Genomic DNA, 18,888 nt, shown 5'->3' with positions numbered 1-18,888 from the left:
TGCCCTTATTTGACTGTGCAAGAGGGAAAATGCAGCAATCTTTGTCCTGGATGGCTTTAAGGCAGTGGCACACATTCAGAATTCTGTGTCACGTTAGAGCTTTAGTCACACATGCATCACAAGGGTGCATCTACTTATCTGGCTGTATCTTCTCTTTTTTCCATTATGCTATTTTCATATCCTATGCATTTATCAGCCTTTCTATAATGTAATCCGCACCCACTTAGGCAAAGCATCCGAGGCATCCACCCTTTAAGCGTTTTCCCCTACAGACCTAGTGAGTCTGCATTACCTCACCTCACTAGATTTTTAGATACGTAAACTGCCCGGTGACAAGCTTTGAACACATGCTAAACCCTCGTCTCAATGTTTTGACCCATATAAAAGACTTGATGGAAACTGTATGTGTCATGTACCAAAATGTACCGCAGTGCAGCAGCTCTCCACTATCCCTCTCTCTCTCTTCCTCTTGCAATCCTTTACACTTTAGCTTACAGTTCAATTTTTCTCCTCTTGCTCCCCCTGCTGTACCAAGCCTTCCTTAATATTCTGTCATTCTACACCGTTACTCGCCGGCTCCCTCTCCGCTCCACTCAAAAGGTGCAGAATACATCACATACATGTTTGCCGTGTGGAAGCTGGAGGACCATTGCATCATCGGGGGTGTGTGATCCGGGGGAGGAGGGATGCTACCGGTTGTCTATGAGTGACGCAGGTCTGTGCACGTGCGACCGTCATGGCTGTGTAGATGCCGCCACTTGGCTTCTTCTTCTCCTCCTCTTCGAACTGCAGGCAAGACGGGAGAGTTAGGGACAGCTGCAAACTCGCCGACAGCTTGACCGAGGCAAAGAGAGAGAGTGAGAGGTAGTGAGAAAGATAGATGCCGAACGGTGCTGCTGCAATAGGAGCCGCTACTTCTGCTGCTACTACTACCACGGCTGGTGAATTATGCAGACCCGGGAGCGCATGCAGCCAGCAGATTAATAATGCATTCGGTTTGGTTACGAGGTCCGCGTTAGTTTTAAGTGAAACCTGTAGCTGCCTCCTCCTCCTCTGCCACTGTCTCCTGGCCGACTGACCCACACACGCCTTTCCATTCACCGGATTCTGAAAATGTCTCACTATCATTTCATCAAATGCTGTGAGTAACCCAATGCATGTCTCTATGTGCAGTCCTAACTCTGTGTGCAACATCGCTCTGAAAGCCATGCATTTTAGTCCAGCTCGTTGTAGCTTAATCTATTCTCATGTTGGAGCTTGCAGTGACATTTATGACAGCAACTTCCAATGTGTGGTGGTGGGTGTGTGCTGCAGAGAGCTCAGTGCTGCAGATGTTGGGAAGTTGACCGGTGTATGCGGCAGGTAGTGGCTTATACTAGTAGATTTAAAATAGAGAAAAAATAACATTAAACATTACAATGCACAAATGCTCAAGAGTCTGGCATATTAACAACCCACTGACAGACTGACATGAAGAAAAAGTCCCTTTGGAGAGAAAAACGGGCAGATGGAGAGGGAGGGAAATAGTGATTTAAATAGGAGTGCTGGTGACAGACAGGCGGAGAGAAGAGTGAGTGACAGGAGGAATTGGTGCAAGGAGTCACAATGAGGGAAAGTGGTGCTGCTTGAAAATTAATGGCTCAATAACCCAGAGAGGGCATTCAGGTATTTGGATATTGGAGCAGCTACCGTCCCCACAAACATGAAGTCTAATATTGCTTCCTACACTGATATCTGCTCTGTTATTTGATCTTGTGGACGATTTTTCATTCATTTACAAGCTGGTGCAATGCTGTCAGGGTTATTAGCTGGAGCCAGTTGGGAATGTTCCATGTTCAATCAATAGCTGATGGCTTTGGAAATGGAATGGCAAAGAGATAATGCTACAGCCTTTCTACCTCTCTCTCCCATCTCATCTTTATGATTCATTCAGCTGTGTGGGTTATATTCAAGCATCAAGATTTTTCCAGTTACTTCATTCATTCATTCATTCATTCATTCATTCATTCATTCATTTCCTGCTTTCGTAAGTTCAGTATACTCTATAAGAAACTGGACTCTGCATTGTTACATGGAAGCCTTTTAACATTTACCTCCACATGTGGCCAATTACTGTATATACCACTGTTATGGGGGTAATGCCTTGAGGTTTGCAGTTCTGTGGTGCATCTAGCTGATACTGCCTTGCCTTAGTTATCACCAAAGTTGAAACTGTAATTAAAAGACAGTGTTGTTGTACAATATAATATAGAAATGAATTATATTTTTTGCTAGTTAAATCTTGGTCATTTTACTAACATTGTTCCCTGATGTGTTTGTGTAATGAGAACAGTGTAGATGTCTGTGTAATCCCTCAGTCGATCCATAGCAAAAGATGAAGTTTAAATCTGTCAACTGGACAAATTGTTGCAGGAGTGAAGACGTTTCACTGCTCATCCACGGCATCCTAGCTATTCAACTGATGCTCTTGATGTATTTGAGCTTAGTTATACATCATGACAGCTTCACTTTCTGCCTTCAGTGCAGTAGGTAGCCAGTTTAACTCCCTCTCAATGTCTGTACTGTTTTGTCTGAAGGGCATCTGGCGTAAAATCCTCCCAATAACTGTTCAATGGGTTTTCTTTTGGGAGACCAAAAGATAACCATTTAAAGCATGTGCGTCATTATGTTGGATAGAGGAAAGAGTTTGTCGTCTGAAAATTTTGATTTAGAGCTGGGATTTGGATGTGGTTCACAATTTGCTTTTAGAGTCTGTGTGTTTTGCCAACCTGCAGCCAAGTCCCTGAATACAGTTGAAGTAGGCACCTGTCCCGAGAAGCACAATGGTGGTAACCCTCTCATCAGATGCCCAAACACAAAGAGAGCCTTTTCTGTGGTCTGTTAGAGCAGATGGCATCTGGGCTTTGTCAAGGAGCAGTGTATGGTGTGTGTGTGTGTGTGTGGGGGTGTGTGTGGGGGTGTGTGTGTATGTGTACATGGTGGAGGTGTGTGGGGGTGTGTGTGGGGGTGTGTGTGGGGGTGTGTGTGCATGGTGTGTGTGTGTGTGTGAGGAGAAGGGTGAGATGGTGCAGGTTGTAGATGTATATCTTCTACATCAAAGTTGCAAAGACATAAAGAGGCTCCATTAATCTTTCCACATACATTCTAAAGTGGCCAAGTGTGTTTATCATCACTCCACCTGTCATAACACTATGATTATTATTCACAGTGTGATATAACACTATTCAAAGCATATTTTAATGCTTCAGCTTAATGGTGTCCTGGTTAGATAACACAAAAGTCTAAATAGGGATTTGGCATCATGTTGTGTGATATTTAGCAACAGGAGAGGCACATCGATGAGTCATAAAGACAAATGCAAATCTTAAGGAGAGCTAAAGGGTTTGTTGAATGGACAAGATGCCAAAGTATAACTGTTTTTATAAGTGTTAATCCAGGTGCAGATTTTCAAGATAAAAAAAAATCAACTTAATGGCAGAGCCATCACTGCTCTTTACCTGCAGATACACTGAGTCACAGATGAAGTATTTTGTTTCCAGTCTATTTGGCTAAGATCCTCTGAGAGGGACGAATATTTTGCATTGTAAAAGAAAACTGCTGCAGCCTTCTGCTCCAACAGAGGCTACACACAGAAGCTGTCATGTACCTCTCAGCTCTCCTCTGAGTACAAATAAACACATCACTGTCCACAAGTTGTGTAAATAAATCACAGGAGGAGCAAAATCAATACAAAGACAGACTACAATATTCAGAAGACTGGTCAGGCATAACATTATGACTACACAATCTAAGGGCTCCAGTGTGTTTATGTGTTACATTAGACAGCAGCAAGAGGAGGCATTAGAAGTAAGAAAGTGTGATTTGCTCACAATGCCTCCAAGACTGTGAGTTGTGGTCTGTGATCTGTATTATTAATTATTATCAATATTGATTATACGGTATATATCGAATGAGCAGGGCTTGAATTGAATTACTGGAAAGATGTGTCATTTTATAAGACAGGTGATCATAATATTTGGCCTTGTCAGCCTTCTCGTTTTGTGCACTTTGCTCACTCTTTGCCCATAAATATCACATTCAGTAATTCAACGTTGCATTATTCCTCTCAGTGAAACTTTTTTCCCTTTTGTATTTCTCCTGTTCCCAGGTTGCTTTCAGCTATGTAACGTCTTTCGGCAGAATATGGAGATCGACCAGTGTCTACTGGAGTCGCTCCCAATAGGCCAGCGGCAGCGGCTGGTCAGGCGGATGCGCTGTGACCAAATCAGAGCCTACTACGAACGGGAGAAGAACTTACAGCGCCAGCAGGGGGCTAATAGGACACGGGTATTACCTAACCACAAGAAGAAACACCACGTTCGCTTTGGGCTCACTGACATCCTGCAAGATGCCATAATCCGTCATGATGATAAAGACGGTGAGTAAAACCATAATGCAATATAGACTGCAGAAAGTACACAACTTTATCTTGTGATATGGTGAGATTATTTATTTAACTATTCTTATTGATAGTTTATTGGAACCTGTTTTTCCCCAAATATGCAAGCAAAAAATACACAACAAACTGTCTGAATGGCTGTCAAGTATAACGGCCACACAAATCTTGAATCCATTTACATACTCCTGTGTAATCCCTCGGGTCTTTTCGAAGGGCATCACTCTCTATTCAAACTACAGTACAGCAGTGCTTCTGGTGTATGCCAAACACTTGGCTGTCAGGGGGCCAGCTGTCTGTGTGGATCTGTATCAGTTCTGTGAGGAGTCTTTGCAGGTCACTGTGCTAATCCCTGCTCCCTGAATATAAGAGGGGTTCAGATGGGGACTGGCACAGCAGCTGGCACAATGTTACAGCAAAATACAAACCTTTGCCTTGGTTTCTTGGTTTTGACTGTAGAATGCATTTCCATATCCGCAAGTCATTGGATTACTGCCAAGCTACTTATACATGGCCAATAATTTATAGCCTCCATATTTTTCTATAATGTTACCCCGGTTCCAACTATTTCTGTGTTAATAATAAATAGTAGTTAAAGTTGATATTTTGACCTTAGAATTAGCTGTAGGCTCTAACCTTTGCTGGAGCCCCGATGTTAAATGATTTATGGATCTCACTCTCGAGTATTTCAGGAGGTGAAAGAGTGTAAACACGTTGATGGTAGTAATTGCCTGGGGATTCATAAGGTGGAGGTGGCCACAAGACTGCCTACTGGAAGATTTTGCTAATGTAGTCAGCTTACCGGTCTTGAAAAAGGTAGCGGAAATTCTTGGCAGTGGCTGCATGAGATATAAAATGGAAGAGCTAGTTGTTCATTAGTGTTATCACAAGTGGAAAGGAGCCAGACTAAATTATATCGGTAATTACCACAGCCTAGAATATGATGGTTAGAGAGTACTGTAACTGCACTAGTTGGGGATAGCAACATTTATGCAAAAAAAGTGTTGACCTGTTATATATATATATCCCATCCCAACATGAATTTTGAGGAACGTGTGTCACTGCACTTTAAACTTATCACATGCCTGGAGAAAGCTATAGACATTAGAGGCACACATGAGCCATAGAAACAGAAGTAAGAAATCAAAAAGGAGGCAACAAGCACTTAACATGCAAACAGATTGGTGGAGACCGACAGCACAATCCCAGTTCCATCTTAATTAAAGCTTGTCTTTAGTGAGCTGCCTGAAGGAGAGATTCTGAGATATGGCAGAGAAAGAGTGTGTGCTGCTGACAGGACACAAGTTAATCAGAGCAGCTGCACACATATATTACAGATGGAACAATTTTCTCCTATTGGATTAACTGGCCAAAATATGTTAAGATGTGTGGAAAGTATATAACAATGCAAAAGGGATCAGAAAAAGGCAAAGACAAATCCAAAAGGTTAACCAGAATGTAACAAATGCATAGAATTACAATACATATCCATGATGTATCCAGCCTGGTGACTCTCTGGCACTCTGACATTTGGTTAGATTGGATTTCTTGCAATCATCTTTCAAGTGATTCAAAGGAGAAATGTAGAAGTGTAGCAGCTGTTGCCCTTCAAACAATATTAGCGGCTTGATGGTTGAGTCCAGGTTAGGTCCCGCACTGTGCTCTTTTGTACCAGTGGAGCATAAGGCCTTCGTGCCAAATGGAGTACATTACTGACATCGGCTTTTTAGTTTGCGCGGTGTGGGCAATGTTAACCAGGGCTGTCACGATAACACGTTTTGTGACCAAGTGCGATGTACAGATTCTGAAAATATCATGATTAAGCTTAAAACAGGATAATCATAATGTGGCCAGCAATATATAAATAGTGCAATTAAACACTAAGTAGTTAGTTCTAGTATCTGTAATGTATATGTAATGTAATGCATGTAAGTTAACTATTGGACTCAAATGTCATCATAAAGTTCTTATATTACACAAAATGGAGAAAAATGTCCCGACTAGTGTTACGAAAAGGTAGACGTGATAAATATTCAGCCTGAAAAAATACTGTTCATCTAGCGTATATTGAAGGATAAGTCGATATAGTAATTATCATGGCAAGCCTAATGTTAACCAATTTGCACATAAAAACTGTAAAACATAACATACATTTTGCCCATACGCATGTCTTGTAGTGAAATTGTAGTGAAATGCTAGAACAGGGGCTGATACAATTCACCAAATAACATTTTTGTTGTATTTACAGTCTCTTAGGGCTTCCTTGTCGTCCGTTTGATTGACGGCCTGTTAGAGCACTGCCTCTGGGCGCAGCTGAGCACATTCAAGTGACATGTCATTGGTCAAAACTGCTTTAGGAAACAATCCATTTAAAAAGCTACTTTGCATTATTGATTATAGCACAGATGCATCTTATAAGACTTTGGAGGTCCTCTTGGTCTCACTCAGTGTATCCTTAAAGAGCATTTGTAAGGTTAGTAAAGGTCTTTTTAGCTCGTTTTGCTATTTGTTGTTAGTGGTTAAAATTGTGGTTAATTGTAGTGGACCCAGATAAGTTAAGCTATTGCTAGAATCCCCTAGACAAGCCATCAATGAGCTCATTCACCAGCTCAGAGTGAAAAAGGAAACATGTCACTCCAGCTCCACTGTGCCTTTAATGATACAATCAGTGTGCTCTCAACTCAACACAACACAAACCCGAGAGGTATAGAAAGTTCTGAACATCAACTTTTAACTGCAGAAAACATTCATCTTTTTGACAGAAGGGCAAGGTCCTAAGAGAAACAGAAAAAAGCAAGTCATAAATTGATTTTACTGAGCTAATTTGACAAACATCAAACTTTCTGTTTAGAAGTGGTAACTCTACAGAACGACCTTGGAGTGCTCAGCCCCTCAGCTCTTCACAGATACAGTTATTCAACTTTGATGCTTCAGATAACTCATATTATGTGATGATATGTCAATGGTAGAAAGGGTAATACAAAAATAACAGCCCATATCTAATATATAGTGGCAACACACATTTTTTACAGTGTTTGCTATTCCAACAGTACACATAACATAACGAATTTGCTGCCAGTGTGAAATATAAAGGTAGTTTTCCAAATATGTTCCAGGAGCAATGTGTGAAATGTCAGCAATACACAGAAACAGCAAGATAGAACATAGAGGCTCTCAAAATATGTACATTTTGGGGACAAATAAGACATTTTTATTATTATTCAAGCAAATTTTTGTCTTTTTACTATACTGTAATACTGAAACCTGTAAGCATGTTATTAAATTGGAAAGAAATCATATTAGATCTCCAGCTGTGATATTTTGACCTAATATTACTTGTACTGTTTATTGTCCAGTCCAACCATCCTGCTATGAGGTTAGAAGATGCCCCACCAAAGCTTACATATGAATTATATTTGACAGAAGAGATTTTTGGATTTTGGAACAGCGAGTAAACTGTGCGATGGTCATTTTTCATCATGATGGAAACAATGAGAAAATTTCAAAGCTCATTGTAGAAACATGGAGAGGTAGTGTGAAACGCGTCTTCTGCTGTTGCGCGTGTGATAACCAATGAGATCAAACTATTCATCAGGCTGAGCGATCTGCCGAGAATCTCATACTGGGCTGTCAGAGGGTGATGCTTTGGAAAAGTGGAAGATTTGTCTTGTCGTAGTGTGCCATATACAGAAGCTGCATTGTAATCGTGTCTCATGCATCAAATCTAGAGCACACGTAGAGGTCCAGCAAGGTGCAATCGTGCAATGGTAGGAATACTGTTAATTGATACTTAGCTGAAAGTACAAAAACATATTAGGAAAAGAACATTGGAGAGTTTTCAAAATCGCCCCAATCTTGTAATAACATGTACTGTAGGACCACATTAGCAGTGCTTCCTGTTGCCCTCTACACCTGCACATCTCCAGTATATACACCTTTTTTCTTTCATCTACCAGTACCTTGTTGCCATGGAAACTCCACATATGTCTCCAACAGCTGTTTTGCAGTTTTTCCACAAAATGACAGCCTCATTCCTATAGCCTCCCCCTACAGCCGCCAACAACACACTTCACATACAGACTGTAGGCTGAAGTGAATGAGTGGGTCTGTTTGCATACACTGTGCATCTTAATGGATCCCACATGGAGAATATTATGGACCGATGATTGTATGCAAGGCTTTCTCAGCATGTTTCATACCTATACTCAACTATATGTCACAAGTCTCATTATAGCTGCTGTCGAAGTGCAATAGTCTCTTGATAAATGATTTCAAGATGTAGGTTTTTTTGTACATTTTTATCACATGAATTAAAAAACGGCTCAAAATTCAAACATCTTCACTGTCAGTACAAATTGACCAAGGTGACGGTGATGGTTGTTGCTAAATATGGAAGTTATTATTGAAATTATAACAACACATCCTATTATGTATCTGTTGTTATCATGATTAAAATAAGATAAGATAAGATATGCCTTTATTAGTCCCACAGTGGGGAAATTCCAGTATTGCACTGCACAGTTAAAGAACAGAAGGAAAATGGTACATGCAATAAAACAAGATAATACATAAATATCTTATAATAATTAAAAAAAATAGACTTAAAAATAAACTAAAAATAGACTCTAATATAACATATATTAATGGATTAAAAAAGTGAACTTCAGGTAGGCAACACTTCTAAACTAGAGCTATGCAAACGAAAAATGGCGTTTTTGTGCTGGCTTAATGTACAATTTCAGCAATGATTTTTAAATGAACTCACGCATTTAATGTCTGCTGCATATGGAACGAACAGATGGCCCCAGACTCCGGATGGACCTTATGCGACTATTTGTCTTGGCGGAGCATGCATGTACAACACTTGTATTGATTCCTTGTTAAGATTTTTTGCCACACGTTCACTTTGTTTTGTGTTCATTATGGCCTTAGGGTCAATACACGGGTCTTGACCTCTCACCTCTCATTAGGCACATTCTCTTGTATAGTGAGAGGGTAACAGAATCCGTCAATGGCCACCCCTGACAGGCTCTTACAAACGGGACAGCTTGCAGAGAGCTGAGGAGGCATGTCCAGATGTCTGACCAACTGTGCTCTACCATGTGTATGTTCATTTTAATGGGTCGATTACAGTATTCAGCTTTCTGGTGTCTTCCAAGAACCAGTGTGAACCTAAGTAATATATTTAGGTATTGTGGCTCAATGGACCACCTTTACCCCTTCTATTGGCTTCATACAATCATTTTCACTTATGCCCTTTTAGTTTTCTTATCTTGTAAAAGCAAATTCCTTACAAGCCAATGTGAAGGTAAAAGTCATATAAACTTTTAAAAACAGAGGAAATAAACATATCATAATGCGCTGAACATGCTGGAGTGTGGGTGGAGGTGAGAGAGAATATCTTTGTCACTGCTATAGTAGGTGTATTGTACTTGTATGTAAATAGCAAAGTCCATGTTGCACGTTTTATCACTTCTGAAGTCTGTAACGCTGTGAGACAAATTCTCTCTGACACAGTTTTGAATTGTTTTTTGCCCCTGTCTTGTAGCTTAAAGACGTGAGCTGTGTGTGAGGTTAGCGATGCATATTTACTGCCGCTGTCGAGATAACAGCCCTGTAAGTGAAATGACCTCTTGGGGGTCATCATCGGAGTTCATTACACGGACTTATCGCAAAGGTAATTACCATGACGACTGTCTGCTGAGCTCCCGGTTTTGCTGATTGCAGCGTTGGTTTAGGTGTTGACAGTGGCGGCTGTATTTGTAGTGGAAGGTCAGGCAGATTTTAGCCTGTATCTCTCTTCTACTGTTTAATACTTTGTGTACAAATAGTAATCTGTCTCTTACTGTTGCACAGCATTTACTTTTTGTGGTAGAACAATCTCCTAGTTTTTGTGAAATGTCCTTGTTCTTGTAAAGAAATGTGACCTCTGCATTTGACCCATCCTAGGTTTGTTCAGGACTGCCTCAGCTGGAGGACAGACTTTAGAGAAATTAGTTTTTACTGGAAATTGGAGCATTGAAAAATAACAATGTAACAAACAGAATACACAGAAACATCCAACTCCATCTGGCAATCAAACGCTTTTTGTTCAGCCTCCAAATATACACATTTATATTATATTATGGTTATGCTAGTGCCTGGAACAACTTTATTAGTTGTCACAAGACTAAAATGTCAGGAAAAAGTTCAACACCACCTCTTTTTTATACAAATTAATCGAATTTTCAACACAAAATAAATGTCTTTAATATTATCTTGTGGTCTCGTGCTATAAATGAAGACCATTCTAAAACAATTTAGGAAAGGTCCATATTTGTTCTAATACTGATACTGTTTCAAATGAGTATCTACTTTTAATACTAGTTTTAGTGTTGATTAGTATCTGGGCATTGATTTTTTTAACAGCGCTGGTTTGCATCCTACTCTGTGTGAACCCCTATGACCTTGTTTTATCTTCAGCTGCCCACTTCTGTATTCCTCAGTCTTCTTGTATTGCTTGTGTTACTTGTCTAGTGTGAGTGGGTTGTGATGCTCACCAGACCTTGAAGTATGTAAGTACTTGTGACCCACTGCTGCCCCGCCTCAGTGACATGTGAAAGGCAGCTAGAGGACACTTCTCATAGGGTTTTATGTTGAGTGGCATGGATCAGGGAGTCTGCCTGTCTGCTAAGGTTGGGTCTGTGGCTGTTTAATGGTCTGTCTGCAAGGTAAGGTTTATCTTATTCAAGGTTAATAACTGAGAAATGCTGTTCCTTTTCAGTTCTGCGACTTTTGAAGGAGGGAACTGACATCAACACATCAACAGCGTCTGGAGGATCACTATTACACCTGGTAAGAAAGGCTCAGTCAGTGGGCCTGTATTTGACAAGTTGGATGGGTCATATATATTTGTATATATTTATTTATATATGTGTTTTTGAGCACTAGTCTCCACAGGACCTTGGGACACCTTATATATATATAACTCAGAGGTGCAGAACCCTCAAGCTCCCAGGCCTCTGGGAATAGCTCAGTAATATCTTGAAAAGTATGCAGTGTTATTATAAGCGCAGACAGTCCACAGATCTGACCTGTAATGTGGCTTGGTGGCATTGCCTGCTTGTCTTCATGCAGATAGAAGAAGCTTAATGCCTTACTGTGAAACATACCAGGCAAACCAATAATATCTCCATGGAGATAAGCAGGTGGCTGACTCTCCACTGGAAAAGTTGCATAGTGTACCTTTAAACTTACAACAATATTTGGTTGTAAAACAAAAAATATTTTAACTATTGCTTTGTGAAATAGCCTCACAATAAAATAGTCTGGGTTGAAAGAAGGGCCAATAATGAGCTCCACTGGGAACCACTGTCATATTTGCCATATTTTTTTCATATAACAGTAATTTCCCATTTCTACAAGTGTGCTATGATGTAACTGAGAGTAAAGTTTAGTGGCACAAAACCAAAGTAGGCTAACCTGTTTAAGGGAATTTATTAAATGGTATTCTACATTACTTCTTACTTATCCCTTAATTCTTCATTTTATGCAAATATACCAATGCAAATGCAATAAAATATGTCTTATTATACACTGATTGATCATTGAAAAGTGTCTGCTCGCTTGCAGTGTGCTCGCCATGACAACGTGTTTGCGGCTGAGCTCTTGATTGAATGTGGACTGAACGTGAACCTGCAGGACGAGGACCAGTGGACCGCTCTGCATGTGGCCTGTGTGTGTGACCATGCTGATGTGGTGCTGCTGCTGCTCCTGGTGAGAACTGACATAAAACAATACACACTAACTACACAGACAGACAGTAAACAGTATGGCAATAGGCAGACTTGAGTGTTGCAGCCATGATAGGGTCCAGAAGGGGCACACGGGCAGCTGAAAGGGTTGGAACACCAGTCTTTCATCAGACGGGGAAGGGCTCGTCAGATGCTGATTGGACCCGGGGAGTTTTAGCTGAAGATATGCTGAGTTTGATTGGGTCCTGAGTGATTGGCGAACTGTAAAATATGTTTGAAGTAGAGCCAAGTAGAGATTGTAAATGTGTTTTTGCGATGTGGTGTTAATCAGTTGCATACTATTTGTAAAATTTATTTCATGTTTTTTGTACCAGACATTTTTGTCACTAAAAGTAATGTTAAACAGTATGAAATGTTTTTGGGTTTTTGAGCTTAGTTTAGATCTAGAAATGGCATGTAAGAGTGAACCAATGCCTTTGTGGAGGTCTACAAAGCATTTTCTTCAGCTGTTTGGTCAAAACCCTTTTCGTCAGCGTAGCAGCCTAATTATAATTTGAATTCATGGATACAGTCAGTATGTTTGTTTACTGTGGTTGTTTACTGTTTACAGGGCTGTTTCACCGTGTTTGTTTATAAAAATCCTTTGTTGTTGTTCCCGTAGTCCTCGTTTCACACTTGAGTTCTCTCTGTTGCCATAGCAGTTCCAAGTGCGTCTCTTTTGCATGGTGTGCTAAGCTCCTGTTGAGAAACATTATCACTTTTCTATAATTTAGACATATTCAGTGTGACAGTCATATCTCTCAGCCCAGTCTCCTGGTTCTTCCGTGCTCTGTTCTCGAGTGGCTTCCTTATCATTACTGCTATAAATCTTTTCCTGAATATGGTAGTTTACCATTTTAATGGGGAGAAATGATTGGTCTCTGGACTGGCTGCATTATCTCTGATTGACACAAATTGTTAATGCAGCCTGTGCTATTGTATTACTGTTCCTCTGTTCTGCTGTGTGTCTATTGTGGTAGTGTCCTTAATTTCCTCCCTGCAGTTGGCACTCAGACGTAAGGTGCGATTTGCTGACAAAGATGTTAGCAGACTTGTCTTATATGGGTTAGGGGAGGATGGGCTTGGATGAGAATATAAGAGCATTGTCAAGTCAGGATTGGCACTAATGTTAATGCTCTTATCTGCTGGCTCCAAACACCAGAACAGAGGCTCTGTGCGCCCATGTGGGATTCATAAGTCATTTTAAACATATTTCTATACAGTTGCTACACATTTGCTGCCTAGGCCCTTTAATGGCTTTTTTTTTTTTTTTTTTTTTTTTTTTTAAAGGATCATTTTATAATTATTAAACAGCTACCCAACAATTTATTATTGCATTATTTTGGTCAATATTGGTGCATTATTTTGGTCAATATTGGTGCATTATTTTGGTCAATATCGGTGATTATTCAGGTTACAATATAATAAATACTAATAATAATAATAATAATTGTGAGTAGACCAAATTAATGTGAAGGACTTTTTATTCACATTAACATCATTTTCAGATTCAGAAAATAAAATACAACAAATACAAATACATTTATTTACTTAGACCTGCGCTTTGGGAATAGAGGTGTGTGATCCATGTCACTGCTTTTTTTCAGTTACAGTTGGAACAAAGTGGGATCATTTCAGTCATAAGTGCAGTGACCTACTTTCCGGCTCTGTGTATATGTGTGTATGATTTGGAAACTTTTGAAATTCAAGTCTTCAGAGAAGTCAGGAGATTAACTACAAACTTGTAGCTGTGCTCAACTTAACCCTACACGATTAACCACTTTTCTGCAGAGGATTTGGATTGGACGTCTCTAGAAAAAGTAAAAACAGATCAAAGCACTTCTAGTTTGGAGGCAGTATTCCCTTTGAGCTTTTTATTTAATTATTTTTGGCAAGTTTGTAGCATTAAGTTTGTAGTAAGTATTATAAGAATACTTTTGGTCTCCAACAATATATCAATTTAACTTCCTCCTAAACCCACATTGTTTGGTAGTCCACACAGTTTACAAGAGTTAATACAGTCTAGACCTTTGAACGCTATAATAACTACCAAATCATGTGTGAAATACAAAATTCACCTCCGTTTTTCCATTTCAGTCAATCCAACAGTTCTATTGTTCCCGAGACCACTTTTAATTTGTCCATACCCACTGTGTTTTTGAGCACTAGTCTCCACAGGACCTTCCCCAGGGACAGCTTTTAGCACAGATCTACTAGTACTTATCGATTCAGAGACACAGCTGCCATTATGAACTCCAGTAAACTGGACTAAAGTGATTTCCTTCTATGGGACATTTGGGGCGGATTCATCATGTGTCAGGGGGAGCAAGTCAGGGTCAGAGGTCAGTGTGTATGAATCCTTGGACAATTGTGCAGGCGCCTCCAACATCACACTGTTTATGTTTGTCACATTCACACAATAGGAGGCCTATGAATAATTTGAGGTTTGTAGTAATGGCACAAATTATTATTCTCTGATTTGCAACAGACAGACTCTTAGCAAAATGGTACATGCTATTTGTATAGTTGTAGTACCGCAGCTCAATTACGCAAAAAAAAAAATGATAAGTACAATCATGAACGTAGGTGATGTTCTGCACAGAAATCAAATTAAACTAAAAATAATAAAAAATCATGCAAAACAAAAGTAGCTAGTTCTTTTCATTGCAGTTTGCCCTTCTGTAGCCTCACAGAAATCTCATGCTCTGTGCTGCAGTCTGAATTGTGCATTAGAATTTGTATGTTTGTTTGTGTGTGTGTGGGGATGTGTGTGTGTATGTGTGTGGGGGTGCGTGCGTGCGTGTGTGTGGCCGTGTGCGTGGATGTGATGATGCATAATTACAGGGTTGACTCATTCATCATCTTATAAGCTGTTTCTCAGCCTCTGCTCTCGTTATGAAAAGCTTTCCTGTTTCCATGAATAATCTGCTGCCGTTGATTGTGATAACGTTAATTAATTCTCTTTGTTAACCCTTAACTAACCTCTACTCTCTAGGAAAAAATGCACCCATTAGCCAAGTCCACCGAGAATAATCAAAACCTCTACTGACTTATTCTACGACAATGTAAGACAAGACAACACGATTTAATTATGAATTTATTGAAAAAGAAACCAACACACTTTCCACATGTAAGCACAAGCACATTGATGTCCTTGTAGACCTGCTGATCTGGTGCAATGAACCGCTGACTTTAACCGCTCGCATGTTTCCATTGTATTTGCACCCCCACCTTGGTCTACGCCTTCACCTTCTGTCTCCAACTCCGTCTGCCTAAGGACCAGGTCATAAATCTCTTTGCCATGTGCTAAACAGTCATTAGAAATCTATTAGCTATAAATATTTGTTTGGAATATTCACAAAGAGAGGCCCCTACTATCTCACCAAGTCCATCGACTATCTTTACACCCCTCGAGTCTTTATGGTTGAGGTGAACAACTGAAAGTGATTTAAAGACTTATAAAGCTTAAAACCACCAGAGAACCATTATTGTCAAAAGGAGCCGCAGTTTAATTTTGAACATGTCCGCTGTCCTTCGCTTATCGAGACAAGTGGAATGGTGAAGAAACTACTTCTTGAAGCCTTTATTTTTGTTTTATTTTTGGGTAGCACATTGGCATAGTAGTTAGCGTCTCTCACAGTTGCGTTTTTCATGCACCTACTGTGACCACATAAATACTGTTCTGGCCTTTGCGTGTTTCTGTGTTGAATAAATATGGTAGGAGTTTTTTGAAAGAGGAGTCATCAGTCATAACCAAAATGTAACCAACCTCTGCTTTGTCATTAAGCAGCTGGAGGGGGCTGTCCAGTCTTATCTGTTCCCACAAAGCACCAGAGCATAGTTAAATAAACACACATTCATCTTCTGTCACACGCATGCTAACCCTCTGGTCCCAGGTAACAGCAAGGCCCACCCCCTGCCCCGCCCCCTCAGGCTCACACATAATGACTTCTTTAATTCACCTCATCTTTTGGTAAAGTCTCTACGGTTTTGCCCGGTATCAGCCTCTGGGATTGTGAGATAATTGGAGCCACTTTATCATTGATTCTGCTCTGATGAATGACCGCTGCTAAAACTCTCTTTGTTTGCTCGGGCTGTGTGTCTCCCAGGCCGGCGTCAATGTGCTGCTGCAGGATGTGAGCGGCAACATTCCTCTGGACTACACCTCCGAGGGCTCCGAGACCAACTACATCCTCAGCAAATACCTGGAAGAAAATGGTAAAACTATGAAAAGAAACAAGCTCACAAACACCTCATTTCGATTTTCCAGCAGAATATCAATTATTTAGAGACTTAGCTATGTGATATTGAATGTGTTTCTCTCAAATTTTAGGAAAGACCATTAAACTCTGTCAAACGTACGAGCTAAATGAAACTAATAAATCAGTTTCCCCGTACTTCCACTAGATGTTTTTACAGAGTAGAAATTACAGCAAGGACCTTTTTTTAACCATTCGCATAATTAGTGATGAAATACCCATTATAGGTGAGGCAAAGTGAGTCTAAGCTTCAGTAGCTTTAACAAAGTATAAACAAAGAATGAACTGGAATTTTTTATTTTTTTCCCGAAAACTAGGATAGGAGCTTTGAGAGCGACAGAAAGAGAGATTTGCCTTTTGGCGTTGGTAAAGATTATGCACACCCACAGGCATAATGATGCTTCTAGACATACACACAGCTCCCTTCCCACTGGAAAAGACACTGTCAGATGTGAATTCATGTGGGACATATGTGTGGTCATGATGACAGTAGAAAATGGATGAGTGCTGACAAAGCTCTGAGCACACGGGCCGCGATGGAGAGCTTTCCTTCATCTCTATGTCATTGAGCTCGTACTGGCCTCTGCAGACAGGCAGCTCATCAACGCCAAGACCACTCTGCAAATCACACACAGAACACTATGAAGTCCCCGTGGTGGTCCCAGTCCTGTCCACCTTTTGCCCCTTCACGTTTGGAGAATCTTCACCAAGCTCTCAAACTTACGCACACATATCAGCCTTCTGTTGCTATAGTAACTTGGCTGCGTGCTCCCTGACTCCATCAGATTGGTGTGGCAGGATGAAGAAGACAGACTGTCTAAGAGCCTCTACATCTGAGAAATGAGGCCAACCCTGTTTGGGGGCTTTGTTACTGTCAAACCATGTCCTCTCTGTAAGTGTTTGACTTAGAGGAGACGAAATGTATATCAACATGTACTGTATGTCAGAGTCCAAACTCATTCTATCTGTCCCATCAACGTCAAACATGAGTTTATGTGATCAATGATTCACACTTGATGTATAGCATACTTGTAGGCCTATCACGATAACACATTTTGAAGCACGATTTATTGCTAAAGAAAATATAGACGATAAATGATAATATTGAAACTACATTATGCCACTGACACAACACCAACCCTAAAGTAGTAATTATCCCCAAAAAACTTTTTAAATGTGTAATATGGTTAAAAGAAAACACACACAAACTGAAAATAATAAATAGCAGATAGTACTTAAGGTGTAAGTCTATCTATAATCAGTCATAGAGGTTTTTTATTCAACTCTCTACAACTCAGATCTTATTTTAGTACAAAGAAAAAGTCCCCATGATAAATATTTACCCCCACAAATTATCTGTCGCATGCTGAATGATAAGTAGATATAGTAATTATTGTGACAGGCCTACATACCAAGTCAAATCATTTACATGTAACTCTGATTTATACTGATTTATACTCAGTGGTTGAATCCCTTTGACATTTTGGTGTCTTATTTATGCACGGTACTTCACAGTGCTTATAATATCCCTATGCTGTGAGTAACTCTTTATTCTGTAGGTGTGGACATGTCGTCTATACACACTATGAAAACGCAGAGAGCTTCCACCATGTTGTCAGATGTCAGGCAGCTTGTTGCTACAGGAGGAGGCCTCAACCAGTCCAATGACGATGGGGTCACTCTGGTACGTTATTCATACAACATATCTTATTATTATATGGTTTTACATCAAATTGAATCTCTGGCCAATTGATAAGGACTAGGTATTGTTATTTGCATTGGAAACTTTGCAATAAGTGAATATAATAAACTATCATATGATTAAGTATATCAAAATGTCCCCTGTTTTCCCTTCAGCTCCATATAGCATGTGCCAGTGGTTACAGAGAAGTGGTTGCAGTGTTGTTGGAAAATGGTGCTGAAGTCCACTCTGCAGACAGCCACGGTTGGACCCCTCTCCACTTAGCCGCTAAATATGGACAGGTAACACAAATGTTTACTGTAATGAAGCAGTTTATTAATTTAGAATCATTCAAATAGAAAACTTGTGGACTTTATTGATGCAAAGACTTGAGGGATTCTGCAGAGATTGTGATAAAACTGATCTTTTGGAAGTATTGATTAGAATAAGTCAAGCTGTGGCTCCAAATTAGCTTCACCTTTGCCACAGAATTTTATATTAGCAGTTGAAAAGTTTCTTCTGGAGGAAAATATTGATTTACAGTTGGTCTGAAGAGAGAAAATCTTAACTTAAAAAATATCAAATCTTTTAGTTGATGTGCTAACTTTGCCATACTTGCATTATTTACCAAACATATTGTGTATTATTTGTTCCACAATTCTCATTTTTGTACAGTTTTTAGTATTTAATTATTTTTTATGATAACATTAGCTGTGTTTACATGTACCGTATATCCAGTGA

At 39.9% G+C, this 18,888-nt stretch overlaps 1 protein-coding gene across 1 annotated transcript in view; it reads left to right on the top strand.

The window, feature by feature from the left end:
• The first annotated feature begins 1,024 nt into the window (after positions 1–1,024).
• myo16 (myosin XVI) overlaps positions 1,025–18,888 on the top strand; it is a 61,741-nt gene continuing 43,877 nt past the window's right edge. The window contains exons 1-7 of the mRNA XM_033986740.2: positions 1,025–1,141; positions 4,148–4,417; positions 11,199–11,269; positions 12,047–12,190; positions 16,317–16,425; positions 18,026–18,150; positions 18,324–18,449. Coding sequence (XP_033842631.1) covers positions 1,114–1,141; positions 4,148–4,417; positions 11,199–11,269; positions 12,047–12,190; positions 16,317–16,425; positions 18,026–18,150; positions 18,324–18,449 — 873 coding nt within the window. The 5' untranslated portion in view covers positions 1,025–1,113. The remainder of the gene's footprint in view (positions 1,142–4,147; positions 4,418–11,198; positions 11,270–12,046; positions 12,191–16,316; positions 16,426–18,025; positions 18,151–18,323; positions 18,450–18,888) is intronic.

The sequence above is a fragment of the Periophthalmus magnuspinnatus genome, chromosome 21 (assembly GCF_009829125.3).
Source record: "Periophthalmus magnuspinnatus isolate fPerMag1 chromosome 21, fPerMag1.2.pri, whole genome shotgun sequence".
Taxonomy (NCBI): domain Eukaryota; kingdom Metazoa; phylum Chordata; class Actinopteri; order Gobiiformes; family Gobiidae; genus Periophthalmus; species Periophthalmus magnuspinnatus.
Note: the sequence above shows the minus strand (reverse complement) of the source record. Positions and strands in the feature narration are given on the sequence as shown.